At 37.9% G+C, this 16,073-nt stretch overlaps 1 protein-coding gene across 1 annotated transcript; it reads right to left on the bottom strand.

Annotated features, from left to right (window-relative positions):
- Positions 1 to 4,577: 4,577 nt before the first annotated feature.
- On the bottom strand, positions 4,578 to 5,494 carry LOC145895372 (uncharacterized). The gene is made up of 4 exons (XM_082984174.1): positions 5,260 to 5,494; positions 5,054 to 5,195; positions 4,714 to 4,821; positions 4,578 to 4,657 (listed from the first exon to the last, which is right to left on the bottom strand). Exons 1-3 carry the CDS (start codon positions 5,446 to 5,448, stop codon positions 4,721 to 4,723), a joined length of 432 nt encoding a protein of 143 aa, XP_082840300.1. The 5' UTR covers positions 5,449 to 5,494; the 3' UTR covers positions 4,578 to 4,657; positions 4,714 to 4,720.
- Between the last annotated feature and the right edge of the window lie 10,579 nt (positions 5,495 to 16,073).

The raw sequence follows: 16,073 nt of genomic DNA, 5'->3' as shown, positions 1-16,073 counted from the left end.
CTGTCTGGCAATCACCTGTGAAATGTTTGCTTGCTCACCAGTGTTCAGGCTATTCGCACAATCCGTACTGCAGGAAAGTTCTACATGGATTTAATGCAAACAGCAAAACATCCCAATTTTTCAATCACGTTCGAGTAATTCGGTTGACTTATGTCTACTTCGGCGTTTCCTTTACTATCGTTGATGATCTGCCTTTTATTGCGGAACCGAAAGGTGGTGGCAATTATTGGTCAAACAGGAACCACATTTGTTATCACTAGAAAAGAAATAAGAAACACCATTTCGATGAAATTACGACCCCTTGGGTAAACAGCTTGTGCATATATTTACAATGGTAAATGGGAGATGACGTTACAGTTTAAAGCAAGTTTCGCAAAAGCGAGACGAAATATAGTACAGTCTATTGGTCACGTGATATTTTTGTTGTCTCAATTTTCGTTGTGAATTATTATATGCAGGTGAGATACGGTTGCATCGCCGAAGGGTCGCATGGCTTAGGATAGACTCCCGTAAGTGACAGATAATTTATAAGATTTGCGAGTGCATGACCGCATCCGAAGACCTCTTTTCTGTAATTGTTGCATCTTTTGAAGGTTTGTGTTGACAGATCGGTACAGGTGCAGTCCCAATTCAAGTCAATTCCGCCGTGGTGATCCAGTATGCATAAAATTTCGTTGCCTGCGTATTTCAACTAAAATAAAAGTGGCAGGATAACATTTGCAGAATTTTGAGTAAAAATACAAGTAACGTTTTTTTGATATGACAAAATTCCACAAGAGAAAATAATATTTTATTGTGACTATTTTTGGAACAACAATCCTTCATTGTCAATTACTGTGCTGATGTTCAACAGTTTTTTGTCAACATTTGCGGAAGAAATAAATGCGGTTACTTGCATTGTCAAATATATGTGTTGTGTTTCACCCTGATATATAAGTCATTTCTGCAAGAGATCATTCAGGTTGACCCCGATATTCATAAAAAATAAATTTTAATTGCAAATAAAGCGTACTGACGCTTTCAGGCATATTTTATTGCTAAAAACTGCTCTTCTGGCAAACTTTATTTTTATCGAAGTATCTTCTTTTCCATTGTAGCGTTTTTTCTTTGTTTCTGTGCCACAACATTATCCACTTATTTACATTTCATACCTCCTGATGAAGGCTGCTGCATAACAGCCGAAACGTTAAGAAACGACGATAAAAATAAAGTTTGCCAAAAGAGCAGTATTTAGTGATAATTTTACTTACAAAGCTTTTTCCCCACGGTTGGGTTGGAACATGAGAGAAGGAATTCGTCCACTTGTTTGTAAACTCACACTTCGGTCCACATGTGCAGTTCGGACATGGTGGTGTTGGTTCGGAAACGCACACAGGTGTAGGGTTGCTCCATGTAGAATTGCCAAAGCACTTTGTTCGATTAAAGCCCTAAAAGATTAGGAGTTTTCTGGTAAAATAATATAATATGCAAGCAATAATAAGTGAAATAAACGTTACAAAAACCAACCTCAAGTACTTCTATGTACAATACCGTAGGATAATACATTTGTTCAAAACAAGTTAAACAACTTTAATTGTTTCACTGAATTTTTTGAGGAAAAACTACCAATGGAAAAGGTAAAGGCGGGAGAATTGTCGAAAACATGCCAGCCCGTATCCGTAATAAGAGAATACCAACTTGGTATTAAGAAGCGGCAAATTTTCATGTAGACTATGTTCCCTAACATCCCATAAACATTATTGTAGTAAATAATTATGTAATTAACTCAATGCTTTGTCACAGCATAACTTTTTAATTTTGTTTGTATCTTTTTGTAAAAATACGCACCATGAGTGTAAGATTAGGATGGCATTCAAATTCACACACGGAACCAATCGAATTCCCCCCCGTACATGAAACTGTGCCGCTTTTCAAATCCTTCAACTCCGGACAAACATCTACAAATAGGGATTTTTTTTGTAACGATTGCATGGCCGAGACCACAAGGTTGCAACTCAGATCGAGCGTCGGAAATTGTGGAACTCGGTTACGTCTTGTGAATAACAGAAATATAACCCAGTTTTTCTCATAGGGTTTGGTTGCATGGCCGTTTGGTGTCGAGGAAGGTGTTCTGTAAACTAGGGGAATTATTGTTGTTTTTGTGGCCAGAAAAAATGTAATTTTTTAATACAACTGACGTTCTGGCATAAAAATTAAAATAGAGATTGTATTTGTGCGTTTATAATGGTGAAATAGACATTTGGCAAGTGAAGTGAAAGTGGTGTCCATGACTTTACAATGTATCGTAGGTGTATGTGGGATTATGTTTAATAATTTATGTCTTCATTTCGGAATTACTTTTCCTTCACCTTGTTTGCCTGCCCTTGACAGTTTTAATTGTTTCTTATTACCGTACATTATAGCTGTAACGACGTCGTAAACCGACAAGGTTTACAGACACCAATTGTAACATTTACAACATAATTGCCAGGTGGAGTGCATTGACTTCCTGTACATGTTTACCTTTCTCAGTAGCAGAGGAAAATCCAAACTTTCCGATCAGGATTCCGGCAGTAACACACACACTAAGCAATATTGCAAGTATCGTGGGAGGCAAGCACTTTATCCAAAACTCTCTTCCTACATTTCGATGGGGACGCTTCACAGACACAAACTCTGAAACAAAGCATGGGAACACAGAAATCATAATCCTTAAGTTTTAAATTTTGTCCAAATATAAGCTGTAATGATGAGACCCAATGGGTTGAAACTGTGATTATATATCTATATGCAACTTTCATGCGTTTATACGTAAATTGACTGTATGCAACTTTCATGCGTTTATACGTAAATTGAAGCGAGTCAGTACTAGAAATTTTTGTGCAACTAACACACACAGCTATCAATTTGTGTTCACAGAATTGCTTTAATTTAAAGAAAAGGCGCGAAAAGAAAATAGTTGGTGGGTCTGTGAGTTCACCAACTAAGTCCAAATTTTTTTAATTTGTTTTGTTACAAAATTTTTAAGAATGACCTTCACTGTTTTCGCGAAGAAGTGGTTGAACTTCGTTGACGTGTTGCGAAAATCCATTTGCCTCGTCCATTTTTTCTTGAAAATTTCGAATTTTTTGGATTCACAAATCAACTCGCACCAAGATCCGTTTTCAGAACAAATTACGCACAAACTGTGAGAAAATTGAACAGATAACAATAGGGTTATATCAATAAGGCACACAACTTTTATAACGATTCCTTTACTAGTGTTTCTGAAACATATTAGATCCAGGCCCGAATTTAGTTTATTCAGTTTACGGATTTTTGTTTTATACAGTATTCTCAGTCAGTTTAAACTAAGCAGGAATGAAAGCAATTTAAACCTTCACTGCTCACCCAACCTCCAGTATTAAATGATTTTTTTGGATTTACTTTTTACTTTCCATTGTCGGTAGTCCTTTCTAACTTATAGCTAGTTCATTATTTCCAAAACAACAACAACAACGACGCAGTTATTCATCAGAACTACGTGTACTCGATAAACACGTTAGCAAAGCTCAATGGAAATGATACCAACTTCAGCTTTAGCCAAACGCCATAAAAACGACGACCTGTCATAAAACTCACCAGTTTTAAAGCAAACCTTCCTTCACGATCCCTGGCCACATCCTTACGACTACAAATAATGTGTGCATTTGTTTGACTATTCGGGTTGATGAAGCGATAAAATTAAAGTACATCACACATTTTTGTATGCCAAAGTTGGACGTGGTGATTACTAACTTAACGATGGGAATCAAATTGTTTAACTTCAATTTGTCTTTCAACATCAACTGGAGGTTGTTAGCTGAAGTATTTAGCCATGTTTCACCATCTGCAGTCATTATATCGTCAAAGATTACTGATAAACATTGCGTATATTTGGTGTTCTGGTGCGTGGGTGAAGCGGTAAAACTAAACTACATCACAAATTTCCCTTTGACGACTAAGGAGAATACTCGGGTCTATTGCTTGTTTTTTTGCCAAAGACTTAAATAAAATCCGCATAATAAGCAGTAAAGGGAGCGAACTGGCGTTAAACCACATGGCTGCTTACACCACTGAGGTTATCTGTTTTGACGTCACCTCGAAAATGTAGTCGGACGTTTAATATTGAAACATATATGGAGGTAATTATGTCCGCAGGGTTGTAACTTGTTTTGTAAATCGCCCCAACATGTGAGTTAGGCTATCAGCCAGTGACGAAGCCCCGCGAATTAAGAAGCCGCCGCATAAATTGATAAAAACAATTACTTTCGATTCAAAACAATTATTACATTGATTTGATAGAAGAAACTCTATCGTAAAGTATCAGAATCACCGTCGTATGGGTCGAAAAGACTTGGTATATGATTTTTTCGACATGTTAGAAGAAAACCTGAGTCATTTGCCGTCATAATCGCCTAAAAATATTTCGCCTACTTTTACACATTGTTAGTATTACTTACGCAAACAAATCTCGTGTAGTATTTAATGTTAGTTTTATTATTATATCCCGCACAAGTTTAATAACATACATTTGCCCCAAGACTCAATGCCCAAACAAAGCACCAGGAACCAACGAGTGGCCAATTGTGTTTTATTGTACGAGTGGTTGCAACAAATGGGATACACGTTTGTTACTGTACGAATCCACATCTGATACCTTGAAAACAATATTCGCTTAATGGTACTGGAATTTTAGCTTGACAGAAAACTTACAGGAATTTTAAGATCTGTTTAGATATAGGATGTAACGCATTCCTTCTTTAGCTATTTCCGCAACCTTCATTGCTTGGTTTTCATCGTACTTTCCCTTGATCATAAAACCTTTACGGAAATACAAAGTGTTGATCAGTATCTGTACCAAGTTTTCAACGATACCGATATGCAAGGTTGATCCCTACGCAAAAACCTGCGGATGCTAACGCAACCAGTCTTCGCGTAAAAAAATACCAGATTCACATGACAAGTAAGTACGTATGGAATAAGGCAGAAAATATTAATCCGGGTCAGATAAAATAAAATTGGTCGGTTGATTTAATTAAAAGGAACTGAATACCTAAATTGCCTTCGGTTGCCACGGCAAACAGTTGTCGTCCTGCATTGTATGTGATAACGTTTCCGTTGATTTTGATTTTCTCGAGCCCTTGACTTCCGCAGGTTAAATTATCCGTCTCCTTGCCCAAAAAATTTTTGAGTTCCTGAAAGTTTCAAAGACGTAAATTGACATCAACCCACAATGTTTTAAAGTTACGCCCATCTTACGTTTGATGAACACGAAGCTGTATCTGATGGTGCTTTAGCGACTATGGTCCCACCTTTGAAGAAAGTACAAGACTCGACATACTTGGAATTTTGTCTGCAAAATTCTGCTATTGGTTCTTGCCATACACGAGCATCAACATGGAACGAAAGAATGCAACAAACTAATACCAAGATGGCAGGCTTCAACATCGTGAATAGGACTTTTGTAAAAAAGATTATGATCAAGTAAAAAGTCTGTCCTGGATTAGTTAGAAAATAAATCGATTGAAAAGCTTTCTGCTTGCAACATAAATCACTATGAAAACTTGAAAACATAGTTTGTCTAATTTAACAAACAATTTTAATTTTGTTCCAAGTAAAAATTCCCCACTAATACCACAGCAGTCAATTGCTTGGTTTGGAAGAAATTTATTCTTACTTCAAAAATTATGTTAAATTTAGAAACATCTCATATTTACTTGACACCAACTTACTGCGAGCAGTTAAAGCGGTTCGTTTGCTCACACAAGTTGTGAACAATGATCGCAATTTAATCATGGACCACCATTTATAGTTTTCGTTCACGTAATAACTTATAGCAAAGTGCTTTGTTTTCAGCAAATGTCGGAACTATAATGTTGTGGGCGTGGTAAATAACAACTTATCATTGAACATGAAACATGAACCAGGCACCGATAAATGCGCGAAAAATCACATCCATCAAAATTGCAGTTTGTAACAAATTATTTCCAGGATGTGGCTTATCAGCTATATGGATTGTGATCAACGGTTTCTATTTCCTATTCCAAGTGATATTTCCCTTCATACATCAAATTCCATCAACACAGCATGGTAAACGCTGTTCAATTTGTTTACCCTTTGAACTACAATTTCGTCGATAGTATTTTGTGGTAATGACTATAAAACTGGTCGAAACATTGGCCATCTGTCTGCAGCTTGCACAATTCATATGATTGGCTCCAATTTGCTCATCATATGACTATAAAGCTATATACCAATTTGAACATTGTGAATAAACTGAGCTCTGAACGGCCATTTCATTTTCAACAGTTTCTTTTTCTGTTTGTGTCTTGAGGTTTTGTAAAAGGTACGGCGTCACGTGATCGTGGACAGTGTGTGGTCTTTTTTTTGCTGCAATACATTTTTCTTTTCAGTCATATTTTATTCTTAAAATCGTCTACAAAACGCTTCAAGGGAGGTTGTATTTTTGATAACCTTGTCAAAACGAAATGTCGACACACAAGGATCAAATTAATTGATTTCAACCGGTTCGTTAACGAAAAAGTTTAGCTGATCGGTGTGCGCAATTCCAGGAATATTGCGGCATTACAGTATGCACAAAACACACAATCATTTCCACTTCAGAATCACAAAAACACGTTAATCTGCATTCGCGAATCTCAAGCCAAACAATGTGTGAATTATCACTGCATGCCGTAGTTTCTTTAATTTGAAAGATTGAAAACAAACGTGATTTCATTATATTGGAGTGCAAAGTCTCCTGCAAGTTTTTTTTCGTAGCATTGTTCGCAAAAACATTTTTGCTTATTTGCCACAACATACCCCGTTAAACGTCTGAGCTCCTGTAGCTCAGTTGGTAGAGCGTAGTGCTTGGTTAGCGCAAGGTCGTGAGTTCAAGCCTCACCGGGAGCCTGATTTTTCAAATCTTCCTCCGACTCGTCAGGATACAGTGGCTGATTCAGCTAGGCTGCAATGCCTGGGTTGCCAAGCCTGCAAACCTAATGATCGCGATACGTTAGCTGTGATCGCCAAGCAAAGACCTGCGCAGTGGGGCGATTCTGCCAATCATGGCATTGCATGAAATATTGCTGCGATAATGAAAACGTTTACAATTGTAAGCTTTGTTAGTTGTTGCGCGAGACGGGAAGGTATCCATATTCTGACACTCTGTTGTTGAAATCCAGCAGATACAGTTTTTAACATTAAGGCCAAGATCGTCTTTTTTTTTGCATGATTCGGATTTCCAGGACTTTAAATACATAGTACCGAAGTTGCAGCAAGAGTACATTCTGTTTCGTATGCATTTCATTCTATTTTGTATGCATTTCATTCTATTTCGTGTGCATTTCATTCTATTTCGTATGCATTTCATTCTATTTCGCATGCATTTCATTCTATTTCGTATGCATTTCATTCTATTTCGGATGCATTTCTCTTCGGGTTGTTCTCGGTGAGTCAACATTGTCAACATTGTGGTCAATAAAAGACAGCGCGTCACTCAGTAAACAAACAACTACACTCTCCGAAGAAAGCAAGTGTAGCTCGTATATTTCCGAAACATCAGATAAAACTTAGTTTCTCTTTGGGACGAGATTGGAGAAGGAACTACTTGAATTCAGCAGCTCTTGGCGAATGTCACGTAAAGGAAAGAAATTTAACGTATTAAACGAGCAATAGCATTGTCTTAGTGTGCTATAGACATCGTTTTCTATATAAACACGTACTTATTTCTAAAGCACCCAGGTTCTTTATTTGACGCGAAATCCTCTCCGCCACTACTTAATTTCGGCTGATACGACAAGCTGTATGGCTGGTAATAAAGGCCCTCCAGTGCACTTGATAATGTTTGAACAAGCACCTGGTTAAGGTTCAATTGTTGAGAGGAAAGTGCTCGTTTGGTTGGCTTGCATTTCTGCACAAGATTTACCAAGCAGTGACAGAAAATCTGTGCCTGATTAATATTTAAACTGCAGAAGAGGTTTATTGTTATTGTTACAACATTCAAGCTTTGATAAATTTTGATACTTTTAGGTAAAATAAGGTAGCGAGAGTATGGCACATGCAGACGAAAACTTTCTAAACGACCAAACACCAATCGTTATTGATAATCGCAGAGGTAATTTTTTAAATCACACAAGTTGTGAACAATGATCGCAATTTAATCATGGACCACCATTTAGAGTTTTCGTTCACATAATAACTCATAGCAAAGTGCTTTGTTTTCAGGAAATGTCGGAACTATAATGTTGTGGGCGTGGTAAATAACAACTTATCATTGAACATGAAACATGAACCAGGCACCGATAAATGCGCGAAAAATCACAACCATCAAAATTGCAGTTTGTAACAAATTATTTCCAGGATGTGGCTTATCAGCTATACGAATTGTGATCAACGGTTTCTAGTTCCTATCCCAAGTGATATTTCCCTGCATACATCAAATTCCATCAACACAGCATGGTAAACGCTGTTCAATTTGTTTACCCTTTGAACTACAATTTCGTCGATAATATTTTGTGGTAATGACTATAAAACTGGTCGAAACATTGGCCATCTGTCTGCAGCTTGCACAATTCATATGATTGGCTCCAATTTGCTCATCATATGACTATAAAGCTATATACCAATTTGAACATTATGAATAAACTGAGCTCTGAACGGCCATTTCATTTTCAACAGTTTCTTTTTCTGTTCGTGTCTTGAGGTTTTGTAAAAGGTACGGCGTCACGTGATCGTGGACAGTGTCCGGTCTTTTTTTTGCTGCCTGCAATACATTTTTCTTTTCAGTCATATTTTATTCTTAAAATCGTCTACAAAACGCTTCAAGGGAGGTTGTATTTTTGATAACCTCGTCAATACGAAATGTCGACACACAAGGATCAAATTAATTGATTTCAATCAATTCGTTAACGAAAAAGTTTAGCTGATCGATGTGCGCAATTCCAGGAATATTGCGGCATTACAGTATGCACAAAACACACAATCATTTCCACTTCAGAATCACAAAAAACACGTTAATCTGCATTCGCGAATCTGAAGCCAAACAATGTGTGAATTATCACTGCATGCCGTAGTTTCTTTAATTTGAAAGATTGAAAACAAATGTAATTTCATTATATTGGAGTGCAAAGTCTCCTGCAAGTTTTTTTTCGTAGCATTGTTCGCAAAAAAAATTTTGCTTATTTGCCACAACATACTCCGTTAAACGACTGAGCTCCTGCAGCTCAATTGGTAGAGCGTGGTGCTTGGTTAGCGCAGGGTCGTGAGTTCAAACCTCACCGGGAGCTTGATTTTTCAAATCTTCCTCCGACTCGTCAGGATACAGTGGCTGATTCAGCTAGGCTGCAATGCCTGGGCTGCCAAGCCTGCAAACCTAATGATCGCGATACGTCAGCTGTGATCGCCAAGCAAGGATCCGCGCAGTGGGGCGATTCTGCCAATCATGGCATTGCATGAAATATTGCTGCGATAATGAAAACGTTTACAATTGTAAGCTTTGTTAGTTGTCGCGCGAGACGGGTAGGTATCCATATTCTGACACTCTGTTGTTGAAATCCAGCAGATACAGTTTTTAACATTAAGGCCAAGATCGTCGTTTTTTGCATGATTCGGATTTCCAGGACTTTGAATACATAGTACCGAAGTTGCAGCAAGAGTACATTCTATTTCGTGTGCATTTCATTCTATTTTGTATGCATTTCATTCTATTTCGTGTGCATTTCATTCTATTTTGTATGCATTTCATTCTATTTCGTATGCATTTCATTCTATTTCGTATGCATTTCATTCTATTTTGTATGCATTTCATTCTATTTCGTATGCATTTCATTCTATTTCGTGTGCATTTCATTCTATTTTGTATGCATTTCATTCTATTTCGTATGCATTTCATTCTATTTCGTATGCATTTCATTCTATTTTGTATGCATTTCATTCTATTTCGTATGCATTTCATTCTATTTCGTGTGCATTTCATTCTATTTCGGATGCATTTCTCTTCGGGTTGTTCTCGGTGATAACCTCGCAAAGATAAGGCATGACCACAATCGCTGAGTCAACATTGTGGTCAACAAAAGACAGCGCGTCACTCAGTAAACAAACAACTATACTCTCCGAAGAAAGCAAGTGTAGCTCGTATATTTCCGAAACATCAGATAAAACTTAGTTTCTCTTTGGGACAAGTTGGGGAAGGAACTACTTGTATTCAGCAGCTCTTGGCGAGTGTCACGTAAAGGAAAGAAATTTAACGTATTAAACGAGCAATAGCATTGTCTTATTGTGCTATAGACATCGTTTTCTATATAAACACGTACTTATTTCTAAAGCACCCAGGTTATTTATTTGAGGCGAAATCCTCTCCGCCACTACTTAATTTCGGCTGATACGACACACTGTATGGCTGGCAATAAAGGCACTCCAGTGCACTTGATAATGTTTGAACAAGCACCTGGTTAAGGTTCAATTGTTGAAAGGAAAGTGCTCGTTTGGTTGGCTTGCATTTCTGCACAAGATTTACCACGCAGTGACAGAAAATCTGTGCCTGATTAATATTTGAACTGCAGAAGAGGTTTATTGTTATTGTTACAACATTCGAGCTTTGATAAATTTTGATACTTTTAGGTAAAATAAGGTAGCGAGAGTATGGCACATGCAGACGAAAACTTTCTAAACGACCAAACACCAATCGTTATTGACAATCGCAGAGGTAATTTTTTTGTAAAGCCCTTACAGTAAATTTATGCCTTGTTGACTTCCAGTGCAATGATGTAAAAACGAGAAATACATCTCGTGCGTTTAGTCTAACTTGAAGGAATTTAGACAATGCGTTATTTATTTGGATCTTATGCGGTAAACAAAAGCAGAAAACGAAATGCATTAATAGATTGCGTTTAATTATATGTTTTTTCCTTCGTTTCTTTGCAGATCCCATGCTTGTTTTCCAAATTTGTCCACAACGAAACAAGGAAACGGGATTTGTGAAGAAATGTTTTCTTCCTTTGTTCTTGGTCACTTTGTTTTGTGTCAGCCTTGTCGGTGGAATCGCCATCGGAATGTTCACACTTCCCCCAGTCGTCCACGAAGGTAAAATGGTTCAACTTAGGGTCATATCTCCACTTACTCGCACTTTCTTCTCCTCCGTGTGTGCGCGTTGTAACATTTCTATCTTTTCGCTTAGAAATAAGTAGTATATTGTATGTTTTTTTTGCAAAAAATACCAAGCTTGTTGTATGTAACAAAGCAACGTCAATAATTAACCTAATTATAATGACGCATAAATTTGCTTGGAGAGGTATAAGAGTCACATTTCCATCACAGCTTGTTTTGTAAAATTCTCCCAACTAACTTCTCAGAAATTCAGAATCATTGTGATAAGCTGAGAGCACCTTCGCATATCAACCAATCAACGTCGTACTGTGAAGACCCATTGAACGGCAACATATCGTTGGAGCCGTCAGTCGAAGTAATAGGCTTGTCCATCTACACTACGTGTTACATGAATTGCAATGACGGTTATGAGATGGAGGGTCAGGTGGTAATGGATTGTCTGAAAAGCGGTTCCTGGTCGCACAAAGTTCTAAAATGTCATGCAAATGGTAAAACACCCTATCATTGTTATTGTTGTTTGGGCTTATATACCTCATATTACTCTATCCTCCATAAACTATCTTCTATGAAGTGTATGACAGTGGATTAAGCTCCTAATTGCCAACTATATAACTATTTGTATATAAATGCAGTTCCTCCATCCTGTCCGTACCTTGAGGTGTTACAAAAAGGCACGACGTCATGCAATAAGGGAGACATGGTCGGATCCGTCTGCAACTTTGAATGCGACCAAGGACTCCAACTGGCGGTAAGTGCTGTCATAAGTTTACTTAGAATGTTGTATGGTTAAAAACTATCTACAAAGGTTTGTCAGAAATTATAAATTATACAAAATCACGTGACAATATTTCATACAGAGTAAACACATTTCGTTTGAAACAATAGGCTTGAAAGCATAGGAGTCGGTAATCTTTTTTTTTCTTGCACTTTTTTGTCGATGTCCATAATGCAGTCTGTAAAAATTTGTGGTTGAACCAATGCAATGGGGGTAGAAGATGTTCCTAATTTTTGACGCTTGGTTTTACGTTACTTATATTTCTATAGAAACTGGTTATACCTGAGTTCGGAAAATAGAAATCATATGACCATTGATTTCCGCTAAAATTACTGTATGGCTGATATACGTTTAAACAACACCCAACGCAAATCTAGGGTGAAAAGCGGACGACGTGCCTTTCTAATTTATCGTGGAGCAATCCTATCCCATTATGTGCGCCTTTGTCCTGTCCTAGATGTTCTTGTGGCCCAGGATGCCGGTTTACAAACCAATGGACCAAAGTTTTTGCCGAAGTTCCAACCAAACCGTGGGGACAGAGCGTGGTACGTGTGTTCATTTGATGACATTATCAAGCACTTTAAAAAATCTGAAAAATAAACCAGATAAGATAGCAATTCAGCAACATATATGCAGATAAATACATTACGACGTAAGTTAGCTGCAGACAAGGCCACTGTTTTGACCAACTAGCTCCCATTGATTGAAACAGTGACACTTTCTGATACTCAAATAAAATACCGTGTGTTTCAGACAAGGTTTCGTCACTTATCAAAATTCCAATGTTTTTCCGAAGCAAATGATGTATAAGTTTATGCACAGTTTCTAACTATGATATTACAATTATAGCACCGCGAGTTTTTATAAATGTGTTCTTTGTCGTTCAAACCACGAAGTCCTATTGTTTTGCCTGGATGCTTGTTGTTCAGCTGCACCTTAGGTTTTTACATCGGCTACCAATTTCTCTGTAGTTTTAACTTTTGTTCGTACAAAAAATCCCGCTCTGAGAACTGCAGACAGTGAGACCTGTTAGGTCTCATTAGTACACAATAACTGAGACAATGCGCTAGCTTTAGTTTAAAAACAAGAACAGTGCCACAGTCAACAGATGCACTGATGAGACCTTACAGGTCGAAATAGTGTGTATACCCGGTCTGCAGCTCTCACAGTGGGATTTTTAGTAAGAACAAAATGTAAAAAGTAAAGTTGCATTTAAACGATAATCGTCTGCGGCTCTCAATCATTATTAACGTCATCTCTTTGCTCATAAAATCCTACTGTGTTATCCCACTTGTAATTTCTGTTTTCCATGAAGGTTATCTACGCGGGGTTCGAGATTCACTGTCACATAAATCACCACCGAGGCTTCAACATTCGCTGGGACTGCACTTGCACCGATGTTTCAACACAGACTGGGAAGAAATGTCATGGTTTTAAAAAAGAGGAAGACGCATGCGGACACGCCCTTGCCAACCTGATCACTGACCTTGAAAAGGAGAATAAATATCCCGCCCCGTGCGACCTCTCTGCAATGCAACCATATCTGTCATGTGGATAAACTGCAACAATTTTGCGTAAACCCGAATAAATTCTTACACGTCGCGATTTTGCAGGAGCCAACCTTGTATTTAATGATAATTTTTTTTCTTTGCCACACCTTACAAGCTATCCAAGTGCAACGCTCCCTAAAATATGACTTTCAAACTGTCGTAATTTCTTCGTTGAAGTTTGCATTCTACATTAACACGTTTTCTGCTTTCAGTAACGGTGCAAATTACCATAAATTTCTTTTGTTCACGTTGCCCACAATAATTAAATGCTGCGTCTCGTGATGGTTTTTATTGAATTTGGAATTCTCGAATGGATGTGCTTATCTTGAGTGCAGTCTTAATTTGTACGTGCTGTTTGCTCATGCTTTTGCAAAACCAAGAACACTTTATGGTTTTATTGGTGCCCGTGCCATTTCATTTCTTTTGTGAATCGTTGGATAGGAATTCTTCATAACGAAAGTAGTTTGAAGTCTTATCTCCGTAAACAACGTTTCAGTCTGTGTACTTTGTAATCAAAGTCGGGGCAGTGTTAAGTATGGACATTATACGGCATACGAAGTTTATTGCGGAAAATATTACTCATAAATTAAAAACTTTATCATTGGAACCGTAACATTGAAAAAATAAGAGTGATTTGATTCAGTTAAGTATGCGAGTTTATCTGGGCCAGCATAATGCTGTAACTTTCCTCTAAGGAGCTTAAAACACGAGAAAATTACCATTTTGTGTAGAAAATAAACAAAACACAATTGAAGATACTGGAATTTGAAAATGTGCAACAATAAAATACACGAAAACATGTGAAATTACCTCACCAACATATAATTTTACAAGTGTGGAATTGGAATTTCTATCTATATATATGTTGTACCATTTGTTCTAATTGTATTTAACAAATTTAAAAATGCCACTAAAAGACACAGTTTCTTGTGCTGAAATTACATTTTAATTAGGACAGGATAGATAGGGTTGCATTGCTGACGGATCGCACGGTTCAGGGTAATCCCCTTGACTCGCAAGGGAGTTTATAAGACTTGCAAGTGCATGTCTGCATGCGTCACCAGCGTGTTTATATTTGTGGCATCTTTTTCCGCTCTTTGTTGTGACGTCAGTGCAGGAACAGTCCCACTTTACATCGATTCCTCCGTGGTGAACGCTTTTGCAAAAGATTTCGTTACCAGCGTACACAACCTGGAGTCGCACAAAAAAGTGTTGTGTTAAAGGGGTTATTTTACTTTCGGGGGAAGCGGTTAGTAAACTACATCGTAAAAAGATTTTGTTTTTGGGGGGAATCGATGTTTTGTTTCCCAATATCACTGCCTTTCCCAAGCATTCTCCTGTTCAATACTTGGCGGTTTCAATAAGGTTGTAAAAACTAAACGAGTTGCCATTGTTTACATGGATTTTGGTGATGGGCAAATTTTGATTTAAATCCCCGCGGAGAATAAAGGAAACAGAAAGGTCAGTAAATGTAAATTCAGAACCTACGCATGCAAACGTGGGAGGTCAACCTATTAAGTGATGTACAAAAAACTGGGATTTATCAAATTTAACAAATTTCAAACTAGTATGCGCATAGGGTAAGCAGTGACATTTAGGTTCTACATACACCATATATATAACCGGCAGAAAATACTTACTACGCCCTTGGCCCATGGTTTGGTTGGTACTTCAGCTGAAACCATCGTCCATTGGTTTGTGAACTGACAAGTGGGACCGCATGTACATTTGGGACAGGGTGATGTACCGGACACACATGTGGGAGGTGGATTACTCCAAGCCATGTTAGAGAGACACGTCGTGTGATCGGAACCCTGTACAAAATAAATATCTACTCCCAGCAACGCAATTTTGATGGTTTTGAAACCGCCTCGAAAGGAAACAGTATCCCTCAAAAGCTAATACGTAATCACTGTGTAATCACTCTCTCAGCTGTATTAATGGGACCTTATAGGTCGAAAACAGTGGCCGTCTGTCTGCAGCTCACAGAAGTGCAATCACTGTATTTGTTATATTTATGAAAAAGATGAATTAATACAAACAACAACAGCAACATGTAGATTGTGGATCCACATACACACCGCAAGCCGACGGCCTTTGTCGCAAGTAAATGTACACAGAGACCCGACATGATTGACGTCAGAACACGATACCGTCCCATGTTGTAATACCTCCAGACGCGGACACAGACCTGAAATTATTATTATGATCTGTTAAGCCAAACGCAATGCTGGCATATTGTTGTCAGCTGCATCGAAAGCAGACCGCGAAAATCATAACTGGGAAAAGGTCACAAAAAATGAAAATCAAGTGGTGACACTTATTTCAAAAAAAAAACATGAAAGTTGTTAATTGGCTAAACCAGTAGCCTAAAACAAATGTACGCAATATAATATAACGCAATACAACTATTCTAGAACAAATTTTACCATTTCTGTAGCAAGTTTCCAGCTGTTCCGACCAAGATCCGTTTCCCAAACACTCCGATATCTTTGGTCCCCTCAAGTGGAAACCATTTACACAAGAAATATAACACTTGGTAGCAACAGTGAGTCCGAGAACCACAGACTTGGGGGCTAACGTCACGTTGCCTCTGTTTTTATCTTCACAGTAGGAGATGGACTGATTGATTTGTGAGGGTA

This window comes from Ascidia mentula, chromosome 3 (assembly GCF_947561715.1).
Source record: "Ascidia mentula chromosome 3, kaAscMent1.1, whole genome shotgun sequence".
NCBI classification, from domain to species: domain Eukaryota; kingdom Metazoa; phylum Chordata; class Ascidiacea; order Phlebobranchia; family Ascidiidae; genus Ascidia; species Ascidia mentula.
This window is presented reverse-complemented; position numbering and strand designations above follow the sequence as displayed.

Bases quoted from the DNA above. Each gene is read 5' to 3' on its own strand.
- LOC145895372 (XM_082984174.1), bottom strand. From the start codon at position 5,448: ATGTTGAAGCCTGCCATCTTGGTATTAGTTTGTTGCATTCTTTCGTTC. The intron at 5,196-5,259 runs GTAAGATGGGCG...TGAAACTTTCAG, and splicing joins CAGCTTCGTGTTCATCAAAC to GAACTCAAAAATTTTTTGGG. The intron at 4,822-5,053 runs GTATTCAGTTCC...ATTTCCGTAAAG, and splicing joins GGCAACCGAAGGCAATTTAG to GTTTTATGATCAAGGGAAAG.